Below are 26,700 nucleotides of genomic sequence, written 5' to 3' on the forward strand. Positions count from 1 at the left end.
TACTGATGATGTCAACAATTCGCTTCTCAGTGGATTCCCTGAAAGCAGTGTGAGTGACCCAAGTTAGAGAGTAAAGCAGGGCAAGCTGACAAGGCTCTGGATGCATGTTGCAGTGCAGAGCAGATGTACTTGAGCTGGGTGTAAGCTGTCGTGGCCACGGTAACATGGAGTTCAAAGTAAATGCTTTGGCAGTTGGCCTGTGCTCATAAAACTGGTCTTTGCAGATCTCCTAGCTCACTTTTAATATCTCTCTTCCTCATTTGTTGGCTAACACCCAAGCTGCACACTAAATCAGTAAAGGTAGTGTAGGTACACTCTACGTGTGCAGTTTATGCTTATCAGGCATTACAGGCACTTGCTGTCTTAACTTACTGCATCGTGGGGTTAATGTTACATCATCAGAAAACCTCTGGAAACTGGCATTAATGGCTTACAACTTAGAATCTCTCTAAGGGAGAGGTGTATCTACATGTTCTGGAAAGGTGGACAGATTAACCCTCTGTGGTATCTTTTCCAAAAGCAAATTCTGCTGACTGTTTATAACACAGTTCTGTTTTAGCGCTGAGAAAGAGTTAAGCATGCCTTTGTCCTCCCTTCTGTAAAAGTGTAAGTAATAGGAACGCCAGGCCAATACTCTCCCACACGTGTGTGTGTGGAGATGTGTACTAATGTAAGTAATTTGGGCTCGTATATAATCAGTATTCCCATCTGGCCAGGTTGCTTCTTGAGTACGAAATTTGTTTAAATAAAAACTGTACTCAAATATGTTAATGCAATTGGTAATGTTTGCACATAAAAGCACCCAAATTCTGCTAGCTGTCATGGTTACAGGATATTGATCTACGATGCTTATACTGAATTGCCATTGAAGTGTATGTTGTTACACTTCTTCCCTTGTGGGTGCTACACTGCTTATAAACATACTTCAAAGAAACCCCTTTTTAATGGCAAGTTGTACAGACCTGCTGGAAGAAACATAGTGATAGAAACTTTCCTTGGTCATTGCACTCTTCCCTGAAGCGTCTTACACAGGTTGTTCATTCTCTTGGCTTCTTTCGCATGGAGAGGTGGTTGAATGACTGAAAGTTAGGAGACAGCTGGATTCCGACCAGCCCTTCTCAGGGCTGGCTTCTATTTTTTAAGTGTGACAAAACTCTGTACCCCTACATATTCCACAAAACTGGCATCAGCCCAAATGCTGACAGCTAGATGAAGCAAGAAACAATGAAAAAAAATGTTCAAAGGAGCTGAAGGCAGTTTTCAATGATCAAGTGGAACTAGTACAGAGGAATAACTGTCTCCTTGAAATACCCCATAACCCTTTTGCTATTCTGCTTTAATAAAATTTAAAAAAAATAAAAATATTCGAAGAGTCTTTTCTTGGAGAGATGTATTTAAATTCAATTTTAGTAACTTCGTTTTTGTGTCTCAGATAATACTGAGCTTTATCACGCCATTAAAACTTCTTGGTAGGTACTTGTAGAAGCAGCCTATGCTTTTCTTTTCTTGACATTGCTGTCACGAAATGCCACTTCCCAGTGAGCCTGGTCTTGCTGGGGGGTGGGGGTGGGATGGTCCCTTCTCCTGTGCCCTGCTGTATGAGACTCTGTAGTACAGTCCTCTTCTTTACGACCTTCTCTGGCCCATGGATTGTACTCATTTCCTGGCTTGGTAGTTCTGCTCCGGTTCGCCAACTGCAAGAGTGAGCGTGGTTCACCACGGGCTTGGGAGTTGAGAGGCCATTTGGTAGCTCTGTCCCAGCTGTGGCAAGGAGGACTGGGGGTCTGTAGCAAAGCTGTGAGCTCCTTGGGGGCTATGGCACAAGGCTGTTGACTGTGTGGCGACATGATTACCTACTAATATCTGCATTGTTTTAATTAGATACTGCCTTCGTTTAGGTTTGCCCAGCAACCACACCATGGCTGCATGAGCTGTTGAGTTAGAAGGAATGTAGGAGAATATTTTTGCTGAATTTATTGGTATGTCTACTGAATTCTGCTTCCCTTCTCTTATCCACGTTGGCTCTGAAGTTAAAATGGGGGGAAAAAAAATATAAATAATAAAACCATCTTGAAACTGCATTTTGAAGATCACTTAGTGACACACAGTTAAAAAAAAAAAAGATTCCCCAGATTCCATCAGATTGCTTTATTAACCTTTCTGTCCTGTGTGCAGAAGGCTCTTCTAGTAAATCAATACCAGATTATCCATATATATAAAAAAATGTTTTATCTGTAAAAATAGAACAAGCTCAGCTTTTCAGCAGCATCGGAATTGATCATTTATTTCTTTTGTGTAGGCTCTTGCTAAAGCACTGGTTTTATGACATGTGATAAGCTGTTGAAATATAGAGCATGTTGTTTGTAGCAGGAGCCAACAATTCCCTAATCTGTTAGGATATTGGGATTATATTTCTGAGGTTGCTTAGTAAGGATTTTGGGGCAGAATTTTGTGATTTCAGGCTGTATTTTAACTCTGAGGTCTGTTTTTTCGAACTCAGTAGGGGTGGGGGGTTTTTTAAGTCACTGAGTTGAAACAAAGGCACAAATGTGTGAATACTCAGTTTTCTGAAACTTCATTTTTATAATGATTTAACACTTAAATAAAAATCCCCTTTTGTTTAAATATATGTTCATTTTTACCTCTGTAATGTTTCTCTGTATGTGGTATCGGCTGCACACTATTTAACGATGTGGGAAAATGGGTTAGCATTAAGTAACTCTGTTTCTGCAATAAAAAGCAAAATTAAAATAAATCTTAACAGCCATTGCCAGGTAGACACGTACTATGTGGCATGGGAGTGAAGACTTTGCTGGTAGTGTTTTGGAAGATTTCAGGCTGAGTTTCTTTGCTTATGTAAAACAGTGGTCTTTGTTTGGCACTTCCAATGGCGCTGGGAGTGTTGTGTAGCTTCATTGATTGGTTCCATGCAGTGGAAATCTGACCTTTAGCAGATGTTTGAGAAATTGCCAGCATTCAGAGTGATCAGCAGACTAGACAGTTTTTTCCTTGTTATGTCGATGAGAACCTCCATTAGATTAGCAACGTGCGTGACACTGTTAAGCTTTTAAATGATTAGCAAACTTTCTGAAACAAGGCAGACTTTCCTGCAGTGTAGAGCTGCATCAAGTAATTTGTTTTCTTGTAGACGTATTTTTGCTAATTGGTTAGCTAATACAAATATTTTGATAATTTAAGTGTTTTGGGTTTTTTCTTTTTGTTGTAAAGACATTTAGATTTTAAATAAGTTTTGCTTTGTCTGTATTTTTCTTAAAAGGTCAGTTTTAGAATGCTGTTACAGCATCAGTTTGGGATAAATGCTTTCAAAGAAAAAAGAACAAGCTTAAATGGGCTGGGGAGGGGGAGGCAGCAGTGAAACATATCCCATCTGGAGCATTTGGCTTGGAACAGGATGTTGCATGACTCCATGTGAAGTCTGCTCTCACGAACAGTATCCTAAGTAATGTAGGAGATTCAGCTGCTTAGTGGTGGGAGTTTAGCATGAAACGGGGTCTGTTTTCTCAAACTCCAACGGTTAGAACTACAGGAAAGAGGTGGGGCTTAATAAGAGATTTATGTGATTAATAACTCAACAACACCAGCAGTTGCCAGATTAAACCCTTTCCTGCAGGTGCTGGTTTTCCTCAGAGCTCTACAATTGTTTTTCAGTGTGTTACACGTGGGAACAAAAATTATTTAAAGGATTAGATCTTTAATATGAAAAAAAATATAACAAGTTGCCTATTTCTGGTTTTAAATTTAAAAATAATTGCAAAAGGAATTATCTTGTCTTGGCATTCCATATCTTGCATACTTGTGTGCTTTCTTGGGGGGTGGGTGGGGTTTTTCCTTTCCTTTTTTTTTTTTTTTACTATTAACATCTTGGGTGCAGAAAACATTTTAAGAAACCAGCCTGTACCGCAAGGAAGCGGTAGTCTTAACTGAACAACCAGTTCTGCCATTGTGGACTCTTGGGCAAAATGTATCCTGTGAATATATGTGGTTTTTTTAATCAAGGTTAGAAAGGCAGGGATGTGATGGTAAGAGAAGCCACACACATTAGAAAGCCTGGAAATCTTTGCCCTTTGCTCTCAGTGCTCAAGAACACTTAATTTTTCCAGTGCTATGGAACTTGTCAGGTATGTTTCTTTATTTCTACGATTCCCATGAATTTGTGCCAAAATTCCTTGGCAGTTCATTTTGGTATCTAATAATCTATGTACCAAATCATATTAAGGGTTATTTCGGTATATGCAATATTCTGCTCCCTTTTTATGAGCCAAACTAGAAGGGCTCTTCTTGCTTGTGTGTGGTGCTTTTAATGTTACTTCTGAATTTTGTTTGTTCAGCTTTCATCTCCTGATCTAAACATAAGGTAGTGGGGGATGGTAGCAACTCTTTCTGATTTCCTGAGTGGGTTAGATGTTTGTTTCTGTCTGGTTCACCAGTGATCTCCTCCTTCCCATCCTGAGAGAGGGAATTAGGAATGGGTTTTAGCTGTGGTATTCCATCCTCCCTCTTTTTTTTTTTTTTTTTTTTTTCCAGTGCAGTGACTGGGGAATAAAGCATCTTGGCCTTACTGGTTGTGTGGGAAGTGAAATGCATGGGAGAAAAACATGGTGCTCTTCCTCCTCCATGCAGTTAGTTTTCATACATACACTGAATAAAAATACTGGTGTATGTATTTGTCTGCAGTGTTGAGAACTATTGTTTGTTCAAAGTATATTGCAGTTGCATCGTTGCAGGCTTTTACTTTTAATAGATTACGATACATGAGAGGTATTTGTGTCACAGTGAAATAAATGTATCAAAACCTGTGAGAAAGCCTGTAATGATCATTGCTTTCAAAAGTATTTATTGCATATCCTTTTAATTTATTCCAGTGTTAATGTTTGTTGATGGTAGAAGACAGACATCTCCATCTTGCACTTTTGTCTGAAGTTTCACATGAGTAAGAATTGTTCCTTTCTCATTCACAGTAAGTTTAGTGCAGCATAAGGTATATTATACATACAATTTACAAGCAAATGAGACTGTTAGAAATAGCATCCAGATTTTAAGTAGTCCATACAGCAAGGCAGACAGCATTTCGTAAAGCAAGGTGAGAAACCTTAGTTGTTATTCCCTGGAGTGTTTTGAAAACGAATTTGCTTCTTTGTCATTATCAATGAATACTTCAGTTATTTTACAGCACTAAGAGTTCTGCAGCTGGTGACTCCTTCAGTCAAAAATATCTTCTTACAGTGTGTTCATTTTCCTGAAGGGATCACTTGTGTCCCTTAACTTTAACAGTAATTTTATTGCTCATTCCCAAGGGGAATGGGAACAAGTATGACATGAATATGGTCTGTCTTCCCTTGCACTGATTTACCATAATACAATAGAATTTTCAAATGCAGGTTCACTCAGGGAAGGCTGTGGTTGCTTGAGTTACACTTGGAGGTTATAAAGGCCCTACTTAGTGACTTGGAGGTCTTATCTGTATTCCATATAACTGTAACAGTAGGTGCACAATCTATTGCAGTACATGGTTTTTTTTGTTTGTTTTTAAGATGTTTCCTCATTCAGAAAACTTCAAGTAGATGAGGTGTGTTCATATTGCTACAAAAAAACCCCTTGCTTATGTTGATGCATTTCTTGAAAGATTCTGATTAAAATCTAAGTTTAAGTGATTATCAGAATTAGAAGGACCTCGTCAGAAAATAAACTTGCAAATGTGGAATGACTGCTAAAAATTTGGGGGAAGTTGTTCTGCATTGTTTTGTATATAGCAATGGTTGAACCAGGTAATAGGTAAAACTATATCTTAATTTTAAATCAACAAGATGCTAGTGGGGAAATAAAGGGGAGAAAGGAGGAGATGAAGAGTACTAGTCCTTGTATTTCAGCCTTCATATTTTAATTGCTCAATTCTATAAAGGATTTAAGTAACTCTTAAAAATATCAGAGTCAATGCAGTAGGTATGTTTATCATATGCATCACTTCTAGAATTGAACACTACAAATCTCTTTTTTTTTTTTGTTCCAGAAACTTGCACAGATGGTGAGCAAATTATGTACAGTTCTGAATTAATGCTTTTTTATTCTCTTCTCTGTAGCATGCATTTTGAATTGAAGGGAACCTTTTTTTTTAATCCCAGGCACAGCCCTTATAGTTAACAGCCTATAAAATCATTGTGCATAAACAAACTTTCTTTTAATTTATCATTAAAAATGCTATTTATTAAAAAATATTATTCTTGCTGTTAGAGGGGATGTCTGTTTGAATTTTTCACTAGTAAGTTACCAGAGATAGCTAATGCAGTAATTAAGGTTATTTGTTTGGTTCATTAGGCAGCTTTTGATGTATACTCATTGTCAGTGTTTTGTTCTTATGTCTTTACTTTCTGGATTTAAAAGCATTAAGGGTTTGATTGTGTTATCTGTTGGATCTATTGTTCTGTTGGTGTTATCAATGCATCTATTGTTCTTCCTTAAAAAGATCTTTGCAAGAAATTACTAGGAGAGTAGAAAATGCATAACATTATGTTGTCTTTACTTTTATGTTTGAGTTGTAGTGCATTGGAGGTTTCTAGGACAATTTCTAATTAAAAAAAAAAGGTATCCTGTAAGCTTTTTTTTTTTAAATAATCATGCAATTAAGGTAAAAATCGTAAACGTTTCTCTGTAGTTTGGAGAATTGTGGTACTGAAATAAATTAGTTAATACTTAGGATATAAAAGATGGCATGACCTTCTTCACATGCTTGAGAAATTTTGTTGCAGGACAAAAAATGTTATATGACAGAGTAAAAGTATATGTTCTGAAAAACATTAGTAGACAAGCATGTAGAGAAAGAGTTTCCATGTACGTATCATGAATGATTTCTGTAATCTTAAGTGCTTTCCACCCCTATATTCCTGAAGCTTTTACACATCAATAATTCTATTTATTTGAAACAGGCCTTTCTGTGCTGTAGCCTTAGCAGTAGCAACAACAACGAAGTGGGCAGTTGTTCAGGGGAGCTGGTTGTCTTTGTATTTCTGTGATCCAGCGTGGTTTGTATTGTAACACCTCAGCCGCACTCACTGACATTAGACCTCTGTTACATTTAGTGTATCATGTAAACATAATCTCAGTGCCTAAAGCATTTGTGGTCAAAACAGGCAACACGGGATTGAAGTGATTGTGTTCCTTTTCTACAGTATGGGTACTAAAGCACAGAGATTGCAACTTGCCTGCTGTCAGGAACTGAGTCTGGAAGCTCCCAATTCAATATCGATGTCTGCAGTTTGTTGTTTGTTCGTTGGTTTGGGTTTTTTTTACCATAAATGAACAACTGTTAGAAGACTTCTGAAATACTCTGACAAAAGATAAGTATTTGGTCAAGTTGGGACCAAATTGTCTGTGTATGTTATTAATGAGTCTTAATTCTGATGTAAAACATCTCCTTAAGACTGTGAAATGGAAAAAATGTTTGCCTAAATTACTTACGGTGCTGCTTTATTTCTTTATAGTTTACATATTATTTATAGAGGTGTAATTTTCTTGGTCAGGTATTTCAGATATCTATGTCTGAGGAGTGGACATTATAGTAAAGAAGTTGAGGACACAGATTAAGACATTTGGAAAACCCAGGAAGCTGTGGTTATGTTCCTCCTTCTGCTCCCAAATTGATGCTTAATTTTGGCAGGATGTTTCCTGATGTCTTGTTTGCTCACGTGTACAGGCACCCTGGTCTTAATCTCCTCTGGCCTTTTAGTAACACTTGGAGATATCTCAGTTCAGAGTTAGAATGAACTTTGATCCCAGTTTGTGGACCTTTATGCACTGGTGTACTGTGACCTGTAATGACCCAGTTCTCTGTATAAAGTCTAACCTCTTCTGAAAAGAAAAATAAAGAAGAATAGAGGAAGAACATATACACCTGAAAAATCTTAATACTTTGAAGCTTCAACTTATTAGTACAGATTTTATTTTTCTTCTCTAATGCTGCAGTTAATGCAGAGGAAAGTAGACTTCTGTAAGTTTCGTTTATGAATCCGTTGTTAGCAGGTTTCTTCAAACTTTTAGCTACATCAGAAAGATTATAGGTGAGTCTATTTTTGAATGAGTGATGACTCTCCAGTATGAAGGACTAGAGAAAGATCAACAATGTGAAGGAAATAGAGATGTAGTTTTGGAAGATGACTTGCAGAGGAGATTGAAACCTGAAGGCTGGAATGGTAACAAGAAGCCATCCCTGACTAAACCAACAAAAGAGTAATTCAGCTTGCAAGATGGCACTGAGTACAAACAACCACAACGCTAAAGGAGAAGACTTTAAGAAGAGTGCAGCTCAGACTTCCAAAAACAAAAATTGAGCATAACAGCAAAAGTGAAATGCCTCTGTGTCTTAGCTAGAAGAACTTAGAAACTGTCTTTATTATACTGCTTAGAGGTGATTTAGGCAGGACTTGGAGAAACTTCCCAAATCAAGTATTGTAGTCCTATTATGAAAGAAAAAACATCTGGAAAATATCTTCCAACATTTTAGTGGGTAATCTATGAAGTAGATAAATGTTTCACTAACTTTCTTTTACCTTTCAGGATTCTTGTCTTGATGCTTTTCGAAGATATTTATTTTTTTTAATTTTCTCATCTACCTTATGAGATTTCTTTGGTTGGCTTGTTGCTTAAGGCTAATAATCTTGGTTATGAGAGCAAATATTGTGTTGATGTCAGAACACAGAAAATTACCATTTTGTAGTTGATAACTTATATAAAATACAAGATACTGTCTCTATTTTGTAGGTGAAATTTTCTCTTGGTTTCCTGATTACTCTCTTAATATTTCTCTGTAGTTCTCTTAATTCCTGTAAACTGACCAAAGAACATCAATAAATTATATGAGGTTGTCTGATTGTATTCCTGCTCGTGGTATGAACTAGGCCTTGGGAAAATGTCTCTGGTACAAACAAAATCTGCTGATTAGCTTTCGCTGATGTTGTCTGTCACTTTGCTAAAGCTTTGCTGATGTGCTTTTGGTATTCCTGGCTTTATCTGACAAAGAAGAAAGTGTGAGCCCACTCCTGGTTTATTTGGCCTACTGTCTGGAGACAGATGTGGACACACAGAGCAGCTGAGATGCACTTGGTCTTTTTTTTTTTCTAGTCTGGATTTCAAAGTACAGGTGTCAAAAGCTCAAATCAAAATGTTTCGTTTCTTTTACAGTCTCTTTTTTGTTTGACCTCAAAGAAAGATTTGCTGTTGAAGAGTGCAGTGTTTATTCAGGCTCTGCACTGTGGTTTTGGGAGGATTAACTTTTCATACCAACATACAAAACAGATCGAACCTTGGTATGGATAGATATTGATAAATACTTCCAGGTCTAATCTAGAGTTTAGTCGTTTGAACCTTGTAAAGGTGACTGTTTTGGCTTCTCACCTGTTGAAGTTAGCTAATTGGATTGTCTTGGTAGAAACTGGGAAAGCCTTGAGCTTTTAGCACTTCCATTGATTCTCTGTAGTGATGGTTCAGGTTTGGGATGTTCAGCTGGAGTGAGGCATCAGAAAAACTCATGTAATCATTGTAGTGCTCTGTTTAGGTCCTGGTCATGTCCTTAATTTCTAGCTGTGTGTGTTCAGGCTGTCCCAGGAGGAGTGAAGTTGTCCTGTTTCCCTGTGAGTGGTTTTACAGCTGTACCTTGCTAGCTAAGGCTACAGCCAAGTGATTCTTTGAAGTCCCTGCCTCAAGAGAGGTGGATTTCTATTTGTAGCGAACTCGTGTTTTGGGGATAGGGAGCAATAGCAAATCATGAATTCTAACTGGGAAGTTACCTATTTCTTTCACCACATACTTTATTTCAGCCTCTGTAGCGCTTTGTGTCTACTGACAACCTGCTAAACAAACTTTATCTTCATTAACAAGCCATTGCACTGTCAAAATTGACTGAAAGCCATTAATATTTAACAATTAATAATTAGTATTTTAAATGGTCTTATCTCCGTTCAGTTGTTTTTTAGTCATATCTTCAAATATGAGATATATATATGCAGTTTAAAAACTGTAATTTTTTTAAATTGACTTAGCAATCATGATTCCTTATTAAATGACGGGTGCTGATCCTTTTAGTGTAACACTAAAAATGCACATTTTTGCACATATGAATTGCTTTTAACTAGCCACCTAAGTAGCTAAATAGTTAAATTTTTAATTTTTTTTTGTTCACCTTATCTAGAAAATCACAAATGTCTGATTCAAAACTAAAATTCTCTCTATTTTTAATTTGAATATGTAGGCTTTCTATTGTCTGTATGCTTCTTAACAATTGTTTTTAGGAATTAGCATTTAGAAATTTAAATATAGTAAGAAAAGTTTTCTGTGTTGTGTGATGAGAAGGAAAATTTGAAAGATTTTTTTTTTTCCCCTAAGCCTGAAGGACCAGGAAGTTTTTGTGTAATGGGTATTTTTTTTAAATAGTTGTTGCTACGATTTAATAGTTAATGCTTTCTTAAAATTGTGACGTCACTTTCGTTTCTCATTTTAGATGAGAAAGTCAGTGTATTTTTGGTATCTAAAACATTTTGAAAATGGTGCTATTTGACTTGGGTTTCTTTGTAAGTCCAGTAGAGTCATATTTCTGGTTTGCATGTCACTTCACTTTGCTATTTATTTCTGAGTTTGTAAAAAGATTTGAAAAATAGGTATGTCAAATATTTTAAATACCTAAGTGATTCAAACAGCTTTTAAAATAATTTGACACTATTGTGAATTGTCTTTGTATTGGGGACAAATCTATAACTCATTTAAAACTCTAAACTGCATACAAGTGTGTTTTTTCTTGCAATTCAGTGTAGTTCATGTTTTCTCCCTTCAGCTCGCTCTTTAGAATATGCATTTTAAATTGATGGAGGAAGGACACGTGTGTTTTAAATGTTTCAAAGATGGTATTGGGGCATCCAAGTGGGATGCACTTCTGTTCTGTCGTCTTCCCCGCAATCTTACTTTATGCTCTACGTGATGTGCTGGTTGCTTAGCAATCCAAGCTGCAGACTGAAGCAGGCTGTTGCAATAATACTGGTATTTTTCTTCAGTTTTCCAAGCATTTTTCTCTGCATCTTTTCTGCAAAAGCTTCTTTATTGTCAGCATTAAGCAGACATTTCAAGGAATGCAGAATTAGGGTTTCAAAATTAACCATAAACTGTACATGTTGATAATTTCTATGTTTATTCCCCATAATGTATCTTGAGACTACTGTTAGCTTGAAATAAATAATTGTTTTTATTTTAAGATCTCTGTGTTTGTCAGATTTTTATGTTTTAAAGCTTGATAAAAGGAAGCTATCTTGAAAATTCATGTTTATTGAAGCATGTATTTGCTACATCTGGTCCTGTTCCCTCCTGCACGTGGCACGTATTTGACATGTCTTCCAGCAAGTGTGTATCTCCAGTTTATTCAGAAGCCTGTTGAGACAGCAGGGTTGTCTTCCTTATTCTTCCATGTATGAAGTGCACTGAGCCATATTGGCAGTTTCAAGTATGGACTCAGCTTGAGTGTGTCTGTCACTGTGTCTCAAGAGCAAGGATACAGGCTCCTCTATATAGTTTTATAAATTTTGAGCAGATGATCCTGAGGCTGCAGATTTTATTTTTTCCTCAGCAATGAGAGTAGTGGTTTTGGAGGGCTTGTCTCTTTGTATTTCAGAGGAGTTGTACCTGGATGCTGTTATGCAGGGTCTTTCAGGGATTTACAAGAAATATAAGCGTTCATCCATTCCTGCTGGACAGACCCAAACCCATCATGCCACACAAAAAAAGATTTCCAGGCAGTTCTGAAACAAGAAAGGCTTAATACCATGCAGATAACGAACTAGCTGCTTCTTTTTGTACACTTCAACTTCCCAGGTTATAACTGAGGACTTCTTCTGGGATAATACATCTATTCCATTTTCCTTTGAATAAACAGGGAATTTAAGTCTTCAGGATAATGAGTATGATGTTTCATGGTAATAGGGTGTGTCAAAGGGCATTTAATCTTTGAAGAATTGTACTTTTGACTTCCGCAGCTCACCTGAAAAGATGCCCCTTCTGTCTCAAAAATCAAATCAGTAGCAGAACTTTCTGTTTCCAGCTAGACAAGGAGCTGGGCCACCTTGTTTAGACTGTGCTTTTTGCCAAGAAAGGTCTGACCAGATGATCCTTGAGGACCCTTCCAAACTGGTATTCTATGATTCATTTAAGAGAAAATGAAATTTTATGCCGTTAAATTCTTATTACTACTTGCAAGCTCCACAAATAATCAAAACAGATGTGCAGATTTGAATACTTGTCCAAATAATTTCATGTTTTTTCTTCAAGTGCAGAAATAGCATAAAATAACCAACACTATTGATTTGTCCCATCTTCTAAGGAGCTTTCAGTGTTCTTTCCTGTAAAAAGTGTATCTGATTCTACAGCTTTTTTCCTAGTGCTTGAGAGTTACGTGCAGAGCTCTTGCATTTTTGAGCCAAGCTGTTATGTTCCTTATATAGTGGAAGAATTGTAAAAGTCTGATTAATGAACATATACCAGCTTTATCAAGAACATTTTCAAGTCTTCTAAAGACTTACTGTGGTGTTGTGGGTGCCCACTCACCCCTGCTAAAAAATACGCAGTACACAATATTTTTGTTGAAATTAAATACTTCTTTGTCTACAAATAGAAGTTAGATTTTTGTACTAAAGAATGAACATGCCTCCGGTTTGCAGTAGAAATCCTCCAAGTAAGAATACATGGAGGCAATAAACTATTTTGTAATCCTAAAGTTTAAATTAAGTTAATCCTTAGTTTAAAACCAGTCTATTGCCACTATTCCAGCTGTTGTGGGTGTTTTTAGGCTGTATGGACTGATGCCAATGTATTTTCAAATACTTTTTTTTCTGTACTGTTTTGCTTGAAAAGTTTGTAAAATGCAAATATATAGCATTTCAACATATAAAGGAAAGGCTATGATGATTCTTTCATGAGCTCTTTTTAATGTAGAGTGACTATGAAATGCTAATGTGAAGGACTGAGGAAATTTTGGTAGCATAGAACAACATTGCAAGTGCTTTATTAAACAAAAAAATCCTACTGCTGTCTTTGGTTGCTGTTTCACCACTTTTCCATGCGGAAATGGGTAGCACTTGTATAACACAGTAATAATTTTACTGGGTTAAGCTGTTTTGCTTCATAGTAAATTGTGCTTTGATTGCATTTGATTAGTTAAAGATATATTTAGAAAGACTTGGCTGCTGGGTAATGCCATTTCCTTCAAAGAAACAATCTGTAAAACCTGAAAAGGCAAGGATATTGAGAACAGAATGGGAAGATTAAGTTTTATAAAAACACTCTTATTGGCTCCATTCCCTGTGTACCTACAACTAGCTTTAGTTTATACCGGTTAGGTATTTGGCAATCACATCCATCTCAGTAAGTAGATGGAGAAATTTTTTGGAGCCTAGTGTACTTTGTTTTAATTTTCAACTACATACAATGCCAATAAAGCCCACGAGAGCTAAGCAAACTGTCCCAGTTGTGTGGAGTTCTGACCTCCAGAAACCTTCCTACCAATTCCAAACTCGCATCGCTGCCCGTGGTGGTTCATTTTGGGATACCAGCACTTGCTGCCTCCATCTGCGAGCAGGAAGGGGAGGCACTGGCTGCTTGCTTGGCTCCTTGGATTTTCTTTTCTGAAGGTAGATTTTCTCTCAAAACCAGGAGACTCCCAGCACCCTCTTTACTGGGCCAAGAATAAGCCATTCTTAAACATCCCGTAAAATGTTATGTGCCCCAGAATTAAAGTGTGCAGGTTGCAGTTATGCTGGATTCTCATTCTCTTAGTTACTATGTGTAAGTTGGAGGCCCCAAATGTGAAATTTTATTTCCCTCTGATGATGGTACCATGGGTTTTAAAAACAAGCAAAAAAACCCCCCAAATCCCACAAAAAAATTTACTTACTGCATTTGAAACTTTTTTTTATACCTGCATATTTTCAAGTAAATTTCTGCTAAATTACACACAGGTTTACATTCTTGTATTTACCTGATGGTACGTCACAAGGTTGGAAAGTTGACAACTGATTTTTGATGCTTGATTACATGCTAAGAGTTTCAGGTATATCTTTTAAGTTGTGTAACTAAGGCTTTTGAATTCCACAGTTAATTTTTAGCACCTGAGTTTTGAGTTCTCAACTCTTACAAATGGTGTATAAAGCATATACACATTGTAATTGCATATGGTGTAATATTCTGTCTCTTAATTAAAAAATGTTATGAATGAAACTCAATGCGATGTGCCCTGGCACTTGCCTTGAAGTCAGTAGCCAAATTTCTGTTGATGGAAGACTGTTCGATGTGGCACAAAAGTAGAAGTGTTTTCTTCGCCTTATTAAAAACATCTTAAGAAAAATTGCTTGACTTTTTTTTTGTTCCTAGAAATAAATATTTTACTAGCTATCTTCAGGTGATAAAGGGGGGACTGTACACTCCTCCCTTAGGACAGAAAACAGAACTTGTATTCTGTTAAATACAAATCAAGTGTATAGATCATTTTAGTACACTGGGTTAGAAACTACTTAGTAAATAAATGCTATACAGCACTCTATTTCCTTGTTACTAGAGATCACTTTGCCTTAAAATGATGCAAGTTTTTTGTGATTCTTGTAGCTGTATTGCCTGGAGCTCTTGCCAGGGCAAACCTAACCTGAAGTCAGCCTTTGGGTTGTTAACGCAGCAATTGTCTTCAACTCTAGCCGACCCATGGGCAACTTGTACACTGCTACAGTGTGGGGGAGTTACAAACGGCATCCACGCACTCAGCTAGTTTCCAGAAAGCGAATGGTGCATGGACTATGCTTTTTAGCATGATAAGTCAAACTTTCTGGAAGTCAACATTGCTTTCGTGACAGTTTAAAGGGTTTCAGAATTCATTTGGTCAGGCGTGTTCATTTGGAGCAGAAGTGACTGGAAAACTCTGGATCGCAGCACTGCATGTAGAGAATTTCACCATGATTGCTGTGTTTTGGCTTTGAAATGGCAATATTTTGTTGCAGTTGTTTGGCTGACTCCATTGGAAATTAATTTATTGTCTTGCTTTACTTGGAAAAGCATGCTAAAAGCTTATGCTGTTTCCTGTTGGAAATAGTAGTGACTTACAAAATTAGCACACTAATGCCAATTATAAATATAACATCATCCCGGTGGGAATTTCTCCTTTTTATGCAAGTGAATGCATACGTGGTGAGAATACTTCAGTTTCTCTGGGAACACAAACTTCTGTATAGCTGACAAGGCAAGGAAGCAAAATTTGGCTGAAAAAAATCTCAAAATCAACATTCATTCTTAGGGACGCAAATATTGTAGAGTTTCTTGCTGTACAGAGTTTTTATCAGTGAAGTAAGAAAGATTAAGTATTTTCAGCCTTTGCACTCCTTAGGGTGTCTAACTTTGGCTCTGCATTTTATTTTGTTGGCGTAGATTGCTGGATTGCTTCCTTTCCTCCCTTCTCTCCCTTTTTTACTCTCTTTCATAAGTTGTGCTCTTTGGGATACTGCTCTTGTCTGAGTGGTAGATCAGCGTGCAGAGGAGGAGGAAGCCTGTGCTCTTCAGAGGCTTCACTGTTGCCTGAGAAAAATTCATAACGGATTTTCCCGATTTAAGTATTTCCCAGCAAAAAAGAGAATAGGCAAAGGATTGGGCTCTGTGTTTTGTCTGTGTTGTTTCTGCCTTTCAAAAATGAACTTTGAAAAGCCAATAGATAGTTAATAGTCTTGGCATTGAAACCTGAATGTGGTGGAAGCTGGCAGAAGTAGTTCCCAAGTAAGGTTGTGTGTGTATCATACTAGAGCAGGAATATGGTGCCCTGGGCAATGGCAGACTGGCTCTGCGCCATGCTCCATTCTCCACTTTTCTTGGAACTGCTCCTTTGAAGATCTAATTATATGGTGCCAGGAGACTCTGCAGATAGCTCAGCAATAACTCCCACTGTCGTTGCACTGGATTTCAGTTTATTTGGGGTGCAAAACTTGCACATAGACACTAGATTGTATCACAGTTATCCACAAGTTTTGGCTAGCATCCAGAAGATACAGTATGTTTTAGTGTGGTGGTTTCTAAACTGCTAACTTGGGCTTAGATTTATCTGTGTTTTTCAAAAACATTTATTCGCTTGATTTTCCCCTTGCTTCCTCCTCCCCCCCCCCTTTTTTTTTTTTTATTCGGTGCTGTGTGAGGTCTGGCGCTTAACCTCTTGTGCCCTGTTATAGACTACCCAAGTAAAATATCTTTCCAGATATTAAAACAAAATTATTTGACTGGTCCAGAATAATTGAGTGGAATTTGCAGGAGGAGGAGGAGCCAGGAGGAAGGTGACTTTAGTGAATGGTTTTGGCTGTACTGTCACTGAAGGTTGTCTTTAAATTTTGTAATTTGACCAATTGCAGAAATAAATTTATCTTTAGTGGAGTTCAAAGTGGCTGCAAATTCAAGATACTACTGCTGAGATGATTTCAGATATGCTTCACTTTCCTGCCAGCGCTTTAAAGCATCACTATGTTTGCTGTTAACTCTGTTTTGATTGAGGAAATCATTATTCTGCAAATTTATTAAGTATTTTAAAATTAACTTCTAGATACTAAGTCATTAAAAAGTGCTTTTTAGTGAAAGGTGTCAACTTAAAATTTTTGGGTTTGAGGTTTTGCTGCTGTTTTCTACTTGCTTTGTTGGAATAACAGGTGATAGCTGTCATAGCAAACAATTGAGGTGAGAGGATAATTTTTATATACAAACTATTCCTATGGGGCTGATTCTGATACCACCCCAAAGACTAGCGGTAGTTTCCTGATAGTCTCAGTGAGTGAAATGCGCAAAAGGAACAGGTAAAGGAGTAGTTGTGTTAATCAACAAGGCGATGCAGAGATGGGGTATGACTCTGATCAGCTAGGGTAATTGAAATGTCAAAGGAGAGGCAGCAGGCAGATGGCAGAAATTCCAGATGTCGAGGTGGTGAATCCAGAGGGAAAGCTCTGCCTTGGGGAAATAAAAAGGAACAATATTTAATGCAGACAGCTGCCCCGTGTGCACTCTGCCTTGACCCAGCGATTAAGACCAGGTAAGAAAGAAAATGAGTAGTAAAATGAGATGTAAGATAAGAGGTGGAAAGACCAGTTGACCACGAATATGATATTGGTGACAACAAGCGTGCACAATGACAGGGACGCTCGGGTGTCAGCATTTGGTAGAGGTGGATGAGAAGTTAGGTGAGCAGTGAGCGATAGCTGTGGTTGGAGCAGTGAGCAGTTCATGGAGGTTGTGAGGAGGGGAACAGTGAAATAAATGGGATAGACTGAGCATAGCCTGACAGGAGAAGAAACCACTTTCTTCCTTTTTATTTGGACAGATTTTAAGTGGAGATGTGATAATGGGCTGTCACAGAAGAAAGTAGCTGCAGTAAGCTATCTTCTTAATCTGATGCTTCAAAGAGGGAATGGAAAAAGAAGGGAGTGTGTAGGAGCAGAATGGGAGTAATATGGGTTAAAAAAGAGTATCTGTGCGGGGGTGGGGGGGGAACTGGGATGATGAATTTTGATACAGGATTGAAAAAAAGCTTGGTGCAAATTTAAGTTGTGTATACAGAAGGGAGAAGCACAAGATGAGAAACAGTAGTACACGTTTGGAAAGTGTGAGACAGAAAGTCTAGACGAGGAAGTATGTTGCAGGCCTAAAATTAACCAAATTTAAAAAGACAAGAATATTTTGGTGACGGTGATTTAAGTTCTTAGACGCAGATAGAGGAAGAAACTCCAGTTTCAGAAGTGGCCTGGGGTGTGGCTGATTGCTTTGCTACTCTCCTGAATTTCAGCTTCTTCCCTTATCCAGTTTGTGTGACAAGCAGTGACTTTTTTTATAATGCCAGCTGGTTTTTCTTATGAATTTTCTCACAATTTAGAAAAGAAAATAATTTATTATGTTGATTTTTAAAATTATTTTAAATAAATTCTGTAATCTTGAAATGTAATGCTTTTAGAAGGGTTTGTGTTTGCTAATGCAGATAGCTTTTGCATAGCTTTTTGGCTCGGAGTTCCCTCTTTTTACAAGAGGAGACAAAAGGTTTGGCATATTTAGCTTAGTGAATGAGCTGAGGGAGGGTATTGTTGTTCTCTAAGAATGTGTTGGGGAGAACTGTATAACCTACAGGACAGGGGTGGCACAAGATCAAATAGCTCCAAACCGGCTCCAAATAAATTTAGCTGGAAATAAAATGTGTGTGTGGTTTTTTTTTTTTCCCTCCAAAGGAGCAGTATTCCAGAAGCAGAGAAATGGCAAGAAACTGAGCCGCTTCTGTTAAGTGCAGTGTGTTGGGTTTGCTTGTAGTAGCAGGGTCTGCAGGCTCAGGGCGCCCTTTCTAGTTCTGTTCCAAATGTATTTTTTTCCCTTGAAAGCGTTTCTTTGCTTGGTTTGTGTTATATGACAAGTATTTGCACTGAGAATGAGAAGTATTCTTAAAACTTATTTACTGATATGTAAACAGCTATGTGTATTACTTGAGTGATACTAGTAAATACTTAAACTTTTCATTCATGAGATAAGATACCCAATGTTAACAGTAATATTTTAGGAAATGTAACCCTCTTCTCTTCAGCACAAGTTCACTGCCAAGAAAAAATGCTTCTGTGGTGCAGGAACTGATTATATAATTTCAGTACCCTGACAGTAAAATGGGTAATATTAAGCTCTTGCATTAAATTTTAAAATGCATGCTTTCAAAAGTGCGTGTAGGTGCACAAGTGCTGTGTATGTGTAATAATGTATGTCCTCTCCTGTTCTTAAATTTCCCCAGGTGTATGTGGAATTTGATGACCTTGAATGGGAAAAGCGAGAATGGGTTAAAGTTTATGAAGATTTTGCAGCCTTCTTGGTGGAGTACCAGCTGGTCTGGGCAAAAAGAAAGGACCCAAGCCAGACTCAGGGATCAAAGATCAAACAAATTCAATGGCCTGCATTGGTAAGATACTCGAGCAATTGCCTTTTTAAACTATTTTAATCTCTTCGGTTCTGTCCTTCTTAGGAAACTGTTTAGGTTACTTACGTGGTGGTGGAAAGTGGTAAGCATGGAGGGAGAGGAGGGTAAAAAAAGATAAGAAAATACTAATAAAGCATGTTTGTGTTGAAAGGGTGGGAGTGATGTGATTAATAGTCACTCATCTTCCTTTTTTAAATCAACTTAGAGCACTGCAAAAGTAGTCTCTGAGTGACATAATAGAACTAATGGCACTTTCATAGTCAAAGCATCTCAAAAATACAAACTTACCACCTACACATCTTGCTCCTCTGTGGAGGATTGAAACTAAGGTGAAAAATAAACCATTAGGCTTGTGATTACACTCAGCTCCCACAAAGAAGGTATCTAGAATTCAGGTCAGAGTTCAGAAAGATGAGAAAAGTGAGCAAAGATCAATAAAGTGAGTGATAATTGCTTGCCTGGTTTATGAGATGATACTTGTGACTCTCGTTTTATCTGCATTAATGCCCAAACATTAAAGCTGCTGAGGGAACTGCTAGGAGGTTGTGTCCATTTCTGACATGCCTTTAGATAGACTTGATGAATACTAAGGATCTGATGAGATAATCTAATAAGCAATAAATGTGTATTCCAAAGAAACTAATAATGCTGTCAAAGCCTTCAGAAAAGCCAAACAGATATGAGATTTCAGGAACCTGCTATATTGGATGTTTTTGCTTTGTAGAGAGTTGGGGAAGATTTCTCACAGACTGGCAGGTGAAAGGGAGCTCCGACAAGTTTGTCAAAACGGTGAAGGAAAGTATTAGATATATTTGATATTAAGCTTAGTATCTGTAACTTCAGTCTTGGGTTTTTAGAAATTTGTAGTTGTAATGAATTTAGATGATTCCCCCCCCAGACTTTAGCTGTATCTGTGTTTCATTTACATATTCCCTTCATATTCTCATCTCTGAGCACTTGATGGACTTTCTGAAATGCTGCTGCATGATTTACTTTTCTGGAGCTGTGGTTAGAACATTCTGTCATGCTGATGGTCGTGAAGCAGGTGGTTCAAGAAAGCTTAGTTATGGAAGAGATGCCTAGATGGTTTAGGATGGACTTATCTCCTCTTTGGGTAATACTTCTACTTGACTCACCTTGTATGTTTGTGCTAATGTGCTTGAGTAAAACAGGCTAACTTTCTGGATGTACAGGCTTTTTCATGTATTTGCTTGTACAGGCAAATTTTCTGTTTCATGTTAGTATATCCTTGAGCGAGAATTTTTAGTTTCAGGGAGTCATGTCATTTGCCCTTTGAAGCCACCCATCTCTTCTTGATTGAGATAGGTATTTTAAAATCTGTTAGCAATTTAGAACTTAGTATCTAAGTACTCTGCTATTTTACATGCTTTTAATCTCTCCCTCTAGAATAGAGATCCTTCTTGAGTTTAGAAGGGGTGTATTTCTAGAAAGTATTCTAGTCTGGCTGCTGATCCTGTCCCAAAGTTAAAAGTATGTCTTTGCTTACTAATTTGTGAAGACGTTTTAGTCCAACCTTTCTCTCAGTAGAGACTTTTCCAAACTTGTCCTGGTCCAGCAGAAGGCAGAAACGTGTTGTTGTTTTTTTTTTTTTCTTCGATATCTGTCTCATAATTTTTTTATTCTTGTTTTAGTGTTTATGTTCTTGAAGGAACTGATAGGCATGAGAAGGAAGGTTTGCAAAAGATCTACCTCTTGCTTTCACAATTGGAAAATTGAAATCATATAGTCCAAAGTGGGGCTCAGATAGCTTGTTGGGTCACAGTTTGCAAATGTTAAAGAGATGACAAGTTCTCAGGATTTGTACTTGGCCTGACTACAAGTGTTCTAGCAATTGTTTTCCGAGTCAAACCCTCTAGTCATCCATTCCAGAAAACCCCTATTGGGCGGGAAGTGCAGATACAAGATATAACTATAGTTAGAGCAGATTTCTTCCATAGAAACCTCCCAAGGTTCTGGTCTGTATAAATAGCTGCACTGAGCATGCCAGGCTTTGGGGAACAGGGAGGGTGCTCAAATTGTCATAATACTTCTGGGTTTTGTTTCCAGACTATCTGAGCACTCTGGTGTAGTGGAGTAGATAGCATCTATGACGGCTTGTGGTTTTTTTTTTTTGGTCAAAACAAGACTTACTAAAAATGGGAAAGCAATAGAAAAGGTGGTAAAAAAAATTCTGATTTGCCCAACAGCAGTAGGAATATCTGCCCTTGTATGTGAAATGGTGAACGTGGATGTGATAATGCACACTTTTTGGAAAAGCTGAGTCTTGCTATAGTTATTGAAGGAAAAGTCTCAATCTTTCCTGTGCATTTGAACTCCATTGAAAAAATCAAATATGTACTTGCCTATATTGTCTTTGTATTAAATAGCAAAATAAAGGTTTTTGGTACAACTTATTTTGTATGCCAATGTAAAGCAATATTCAAGTATATTTAATGTAGTAGTTCTACAGGATCTTTGCCTTTAGTGGAGTGAATGGAAAGTGCTTGTTTATTTAGATGGTTATCACTTTTTGTTCTTCTCTTCTTTGATCAACTTACTCTGTATTTACTGTATGATATTCAAACCTGATCAGAAGACAAGGTCTGTAATTTCCTGTGCAGCTTTGTATGGACAGTCATCAGTCTAGTATCTGTGTACTTCACAATTACTGATTTCTTTTTTTACTCAATTGTGTGATGCAGTATAATCTCCACTTTATAGAAATTGCTAGAGTGCAAATTGGTCACAAATGTTTGCTATTTTTAAATGCCTGAATGGGTGAGCTGTTATTGACAGGACAGTGTCCATTTACGTCATGCAGCTGTGCTTTAAGATTTTAGGCTATTATATCAGGTGCTGAGAAAATAAGGAAATGAGAAGTACCACCTCTTTCTCCTTGTTTAGAAACTTGGTAATAGAGGAGGGATGGGCTATCCCCTGAATTCAGTTTCTCTCGTGATGAGACTAATTTCTTTTAGTAGAGTTCCTGCCTCATCCACGCTGAAGGTGAAAATTTGACCATAAATGAGCCTGGAGTCCTGTTAGCAGGAACATGCTTCATCATATCAGGGCCACTCTGATGATGTTGACTAGATACCTGTTTTTGGGCCACTGCGCAAGTCTGTGAAAGAGAGAGGAAGCGTAGTGCCTCAGCTTGTTCATGCTGTAATCAAATAACTTTCCTTCTTGTGAGACGATTTTCTGGGAAGAGTGGAGAACAACTTGGCTGCCTAGCTTACTGGTATAATGGGAAATCACCCTGCATGCGGGATATTTACAAGCATAGAATAAAAGACTGTCAAGAAGCATAAAGAAATGGCAATGGTGATAAGTGATGTCAGCATATATGTAGCCTAGACATGAGGGAAGAGAGTGTTTGGTAAACAATGCTTGTTTACCAAAACAATTTACCTCAAGTAATGGAGATGCTTTACAGATGTCAATGCAAAAGAAAACTTGTCGGCCAAAGGGGTAGCATAGGAAAAAATGGATGGGTTCTGAAAGCTTAAAAAGTGTTGGTAGTGGAAGTGAGTGGTGTGTCTTTCCATTTTAAGGGATTAAGAAAAGCAGCCTAGATATGGTGTTGAAATTGAAGGCATCAGCTTAGTTTGGTAAACAAGGGGTGGGTCTGTGTCTCAAAGATACAGAAAGAGGGGAGTGATGGGCTCAAAGTTGATGGGCTAGGAGAATTACTAGCACTTCAAAAACAAGGCAAAATTGATTTTTGAATTACTCAGGAAACAACTTTGAAGCGATTGAGATGATGGATTAAAATTTTTGATCTGTGAGTGGGTAAAAATAGTTGTATTTTAGGGGGAGAAAATTAATCTCAGTCTCCCTGATGTAGAAATCGTTTGGGTCCTAGGATGTTAGAGATCAGTGATGAAATCATGCCTATGATACAGTTTGGTCTGAAGTCTTAGGAGTACGACGGTATCCCTTCAGCAGCCAGGAAGGGAGACGGAAGTAAGTGTGTGGGCAGGGTGACAAATTGGAGGTTTTAATGTGGACAGAACAGAATGCTTCTCTGAGCTGTCAGTTTGAATTTAATTACTATTTCTCTAATTGCATATTAAAATACCTAGAAATAAAGTGTAGAGGGAGAAAAAGAGGGGACTAAGGACAGAAGCCACTTGAGACATTTTGGAGAATAATAGAATAGTGTGGAAGAAATGTTTAAGGTGATAGACTAACTAGGAGAGGATGCCGTGGTAGAAACTTAAATAGCAGTTCACTTCTCTTAACAGCATCAACTTTATATGTTTAAGGCATAGGAAGGTGTGGACTGAGTGCATTTTCTTAATAATTTTGTTTGGGAGGCGGGTTTTGGAAACTTCAATAATGTGCTGAAATGCAAATTTATCATTGAAGGTCTATAGATAGAAATGAAAGAAAGAAATTTGAGATGGGCATTTTAAGGGGTGTATTCCATCATCTCGGACAGAAAATAAGGGAAGAAGGGTAATTGAAAATGCAATTAAGATTAAAGGAGTCTAAGATGGATAGACTATGGTAAGTTTGTACTTTAAGGAAAAGGAGCTAGGAGAATTCAGGAGGTTGGAAAGAAAAGAACTGGAACTGGAGATAAGGCAAAGTGAATGCATTGAATGGGAGCACACGTGAGAAACTTCTGCACTTGCAACAAGAAAGGCAGAGGCTATTGTAGAACCGGGGAAGGAGAAGTATGATCTTATTTTGGCCTTTTCCTTTTGGAAGAAACTGTCAGTCTTGTGCAGCGTAGATGACAAAGGAGGAAACAGTTTGATTCAGTCTAATGCAATGAAAAATGGGGCCGGGGAATGGTTCGTTTAGCTGGCAGGTGGAGCTGGGTGCCTGGGTAGGTTACATACAGGCATGGGTGGTGGGTCAGGGGTTTCGTGTGTTTTAGTGGGTATGGTTTGTTGCCTGTTTTTATACCTATAAATAAAACAGCGCTGCTTGTGAATTCAGTATGAATTCATATCTCAAATCAGAAGAATCCATACTAATTCTCTGTTGGTTTCAAAATGGAGACAGTGCTTCACTAGCTTTGCAGTACTTGCCTCGTCAAACCAACAGATTTGCCCTATGGTCTCAACTAATAGAAAGGTCTGCAATAACTGTATCACTCCCAGTTTTGGTGCTGGCATACAGCAAGAACTGTTTCTCCTGCAGTTGTATATTTCTGAAGAGTATATATACATAAACTAAAATATATTTCATGAGGAGATCCTGAATAGGCTTATCTCCTAAGGTAAGGGTGGCTGCAGAACCAACTTAATCCCCTCCCTTGCCCCAGTTAAAAAAAAGCCATAACATACCATATGTGTCTGTTTGCCTGTCTCTGTCTCTTGGAACAAGTGAAGTCATTGCTAAACCAGTGGCTTGAGAACAATCTTTCCTGGGACTCTGTCCAGGGCTCTGAAAGAATATAGAGTTTTAGCCAGGCTTATAACAAAACCAGGGACAAAGAGTGGATCTTCACTGGCAATGACTAACTCTTTTCCACTGTAAGAATCTGGAGCTGATTTGTGGTCGACAGTGCCAGTGGCACCTGTGGGACTGCGGGCCTTCAGTCTGACCATCATGCTAATGAGGAGGCTGCCTTGCAGAAGAATGAGATGAGGCTTGTTCTGGGTGGCAGTGGATGTGTTTGTTCGGCTGGATGTGAATGAGCCCGTATGTTCATTTGCTGACTGAGTGTTAGGGTACGTGGTGGTAAAGTATAAGAGTAGAAGTGTTCGTGGACACGTGGAGGACAGACTTGTCCTCTGACCTTATGTAGCCTTTTCCCCCTCCTTCCTTGCTCCTCTGTCCCAGCTGTCAATTGCAGAATCCTTGTGCTTGACTGCATTCTGCTTCAGCTGGCTTGATTGTGTTAGATTATAAAGCAAATACTTATAAAGTGCCAGTTTATTGGCATTTGTGTCACGATTAAAGAAGAAAGTGTACAGATTGAACAACAAGCTTCTATAGAGCTTCCAGGGATTCATGAGACAAATCATATTCTTTATTTTTGGCATGATGATGGAAAGTAGAACAGGTCCCTTGTTCATTCCTGTTTATACCATGACGCATTACCACTTTTTCACTCTCTCAAGGATTTGTTTTCTTCCTTGTCTTGGTGTTCTAATTTTAGCATTTCTGAGTGAGTTTCTCTTTCATATATTGGTCCTGTGGATCAGATTGATCCCCTTCAAACTCAGGAGTTTCTGTAGATACTGCTAACGTTCCCCCTGCATATTCAATTACTTCACTGCAGCCTGTTTTCTTCCCTCTGCACAATGAAAAATAGAGGTATATGCTGCCAGATATTGCGATTAAATCCTCAGCAGACACTCAAAATACTCTAGCAGTAAAAAGAAATAAGTTCACAAAGGATTACTGTGTGTATGAAAAGCAAAGCAGAGAGAAGACTCAGTCTCCCGAGTCCTAAAAATAAGTAAAAACTTTGAGGATATTTCAAATTTGAGGGGAGGAAGTGCTGTACCTTCCAGGGAAAACAATCAAAAACTATTAGTGTTTTTTTTCAGCTTCTCCATTCCCTGCATCACAATTCTAGTGCTTGTATACCTTGCTAATCTGGGGAAAAGATGATATATATACAACAGAGAAAATGTTTGGAAACTGTCAGCTGCTTGGGAAAGATTTAAGACACTTTAGAGCTTGGGGAAAATAAAGTTTAAGTAACTGACTCAGCAGAGCATAAACGACTTGATTTTTGCTGCATTGTGAAAGACAGTAACATGCAGAAACAGCACTTGGAGGTGGTTCAAAGATTACTTTGCTGGAGAGTACGTTACTGTAATATTCCCACAGAACATAAACGTCTCAAGCAGTACCACATCCCGCCTGTGTACTTTGGCACTTGCTTTTTTTAAACTACTGCTTACTGGGAGACACTGCTGTCCACACAGCCTTCTAAGCAGAGGCCATTACCTTCCCAGGACATACCCCAAACGAGCAACAATAAATTGAAATCTGTCTCCCCAGATGCTCCGTTGTGAAATATGGGTGTTGTCCTATATCTTCCCACTCTGGAAATGAGTAACGGAATGGAAAGCCTCACTGCAGTGCTGACTTGTATGTGGCCCTGGTACTTTTTGTGCACTTTACACTACTGTGTTGTTTGTTCCAAAGTTTTTTGTCTGGAGGTGTTGGCTAATGGCAAGCTTGTACTTAATTTTTTTTTTTTACTTCTTGGTAATGGTCTTCTAAGCAACGGAGATCCTTTTTATTTGAAAGGATTAAGTTTTCTAAAAACATGCTTCTGCGTATAAAATGCATAAACTATTTTTTGTAGTTAAGTACTGTGCAAAGAATTGTTCTTAAATTAATTTATAGGAGTGCTAGAATTCCAAAGAAAGTAGAGTATTTTCTAGACTTCAGCCTTAAAGTAGCAGTAAACATGAGTCATTTTGATCATATGGGCTTGGGAGTTGCCATTTTGGCAGCTCCTCTACAGAAAGCTGCTTTAGTATGTCACAGCATCCTGGAGGTCTCTGTACTTCAGGTTCGTTCTTGCTGGTAAAGCACTTGTTCTCCAAGGATTACACAAATTAAATAACTAGATATTGTTTAGCATCCTTCAGGTGCAACACTAAGCAGGACTCCCAATGGAGTGTGCCTCTGTCACTTGCACCTGTTCAAAAGACAGATAGGGATGAAATGCTGGTAATAATTTGTATGTGTTTCTGTAAAAGTTAGACATAAATCTTCCT

The 26,700-nt window shown here is 38.0% G+C and overlaps 1 protein-coding gene across 3 annotated transcripts in view; it reads left to right on the forward strand.

Moving 5' to 3' along the window:
- The window catches only part of JMJD1C (jumonji domain containing 1C), a 167,090-nt gene that overhangs the window by 35,980 nt on the left and 104,410 nt on the right, over positions 1-26,700 (forward strand). For 2 of the 3 annotated variants that reach the window (XM_074593126.1, XM_074593132.1), the window contains exon 2: positions 18,818-18,982. In XM_074593126.1, the coding sequence (XP_074449227.1) occupies positions 18,818-18,982 (165 nt within the window). Of the gene's footprint in view, positions 1-18,817; positions 18,983-26,700 lie in introns of those variants that run through there. The other variant, XM_074593130.1, reaches the window with a different exon arrangement.

The sequence above is a fragment of the Larus michahellis genome, chromosome 6, assembly GCF_964199755.1.
Source record: "Larus michahellis chromosome 6, bLarMic1.1, whole genome shotgun sequence".
NCBI classification, from domain to species: domain Eukaryota; kingdom Metazoa; phylum Chordata; class Aves; order Charadriiformes; family Laridae; genus Larus; species Larus michahellis.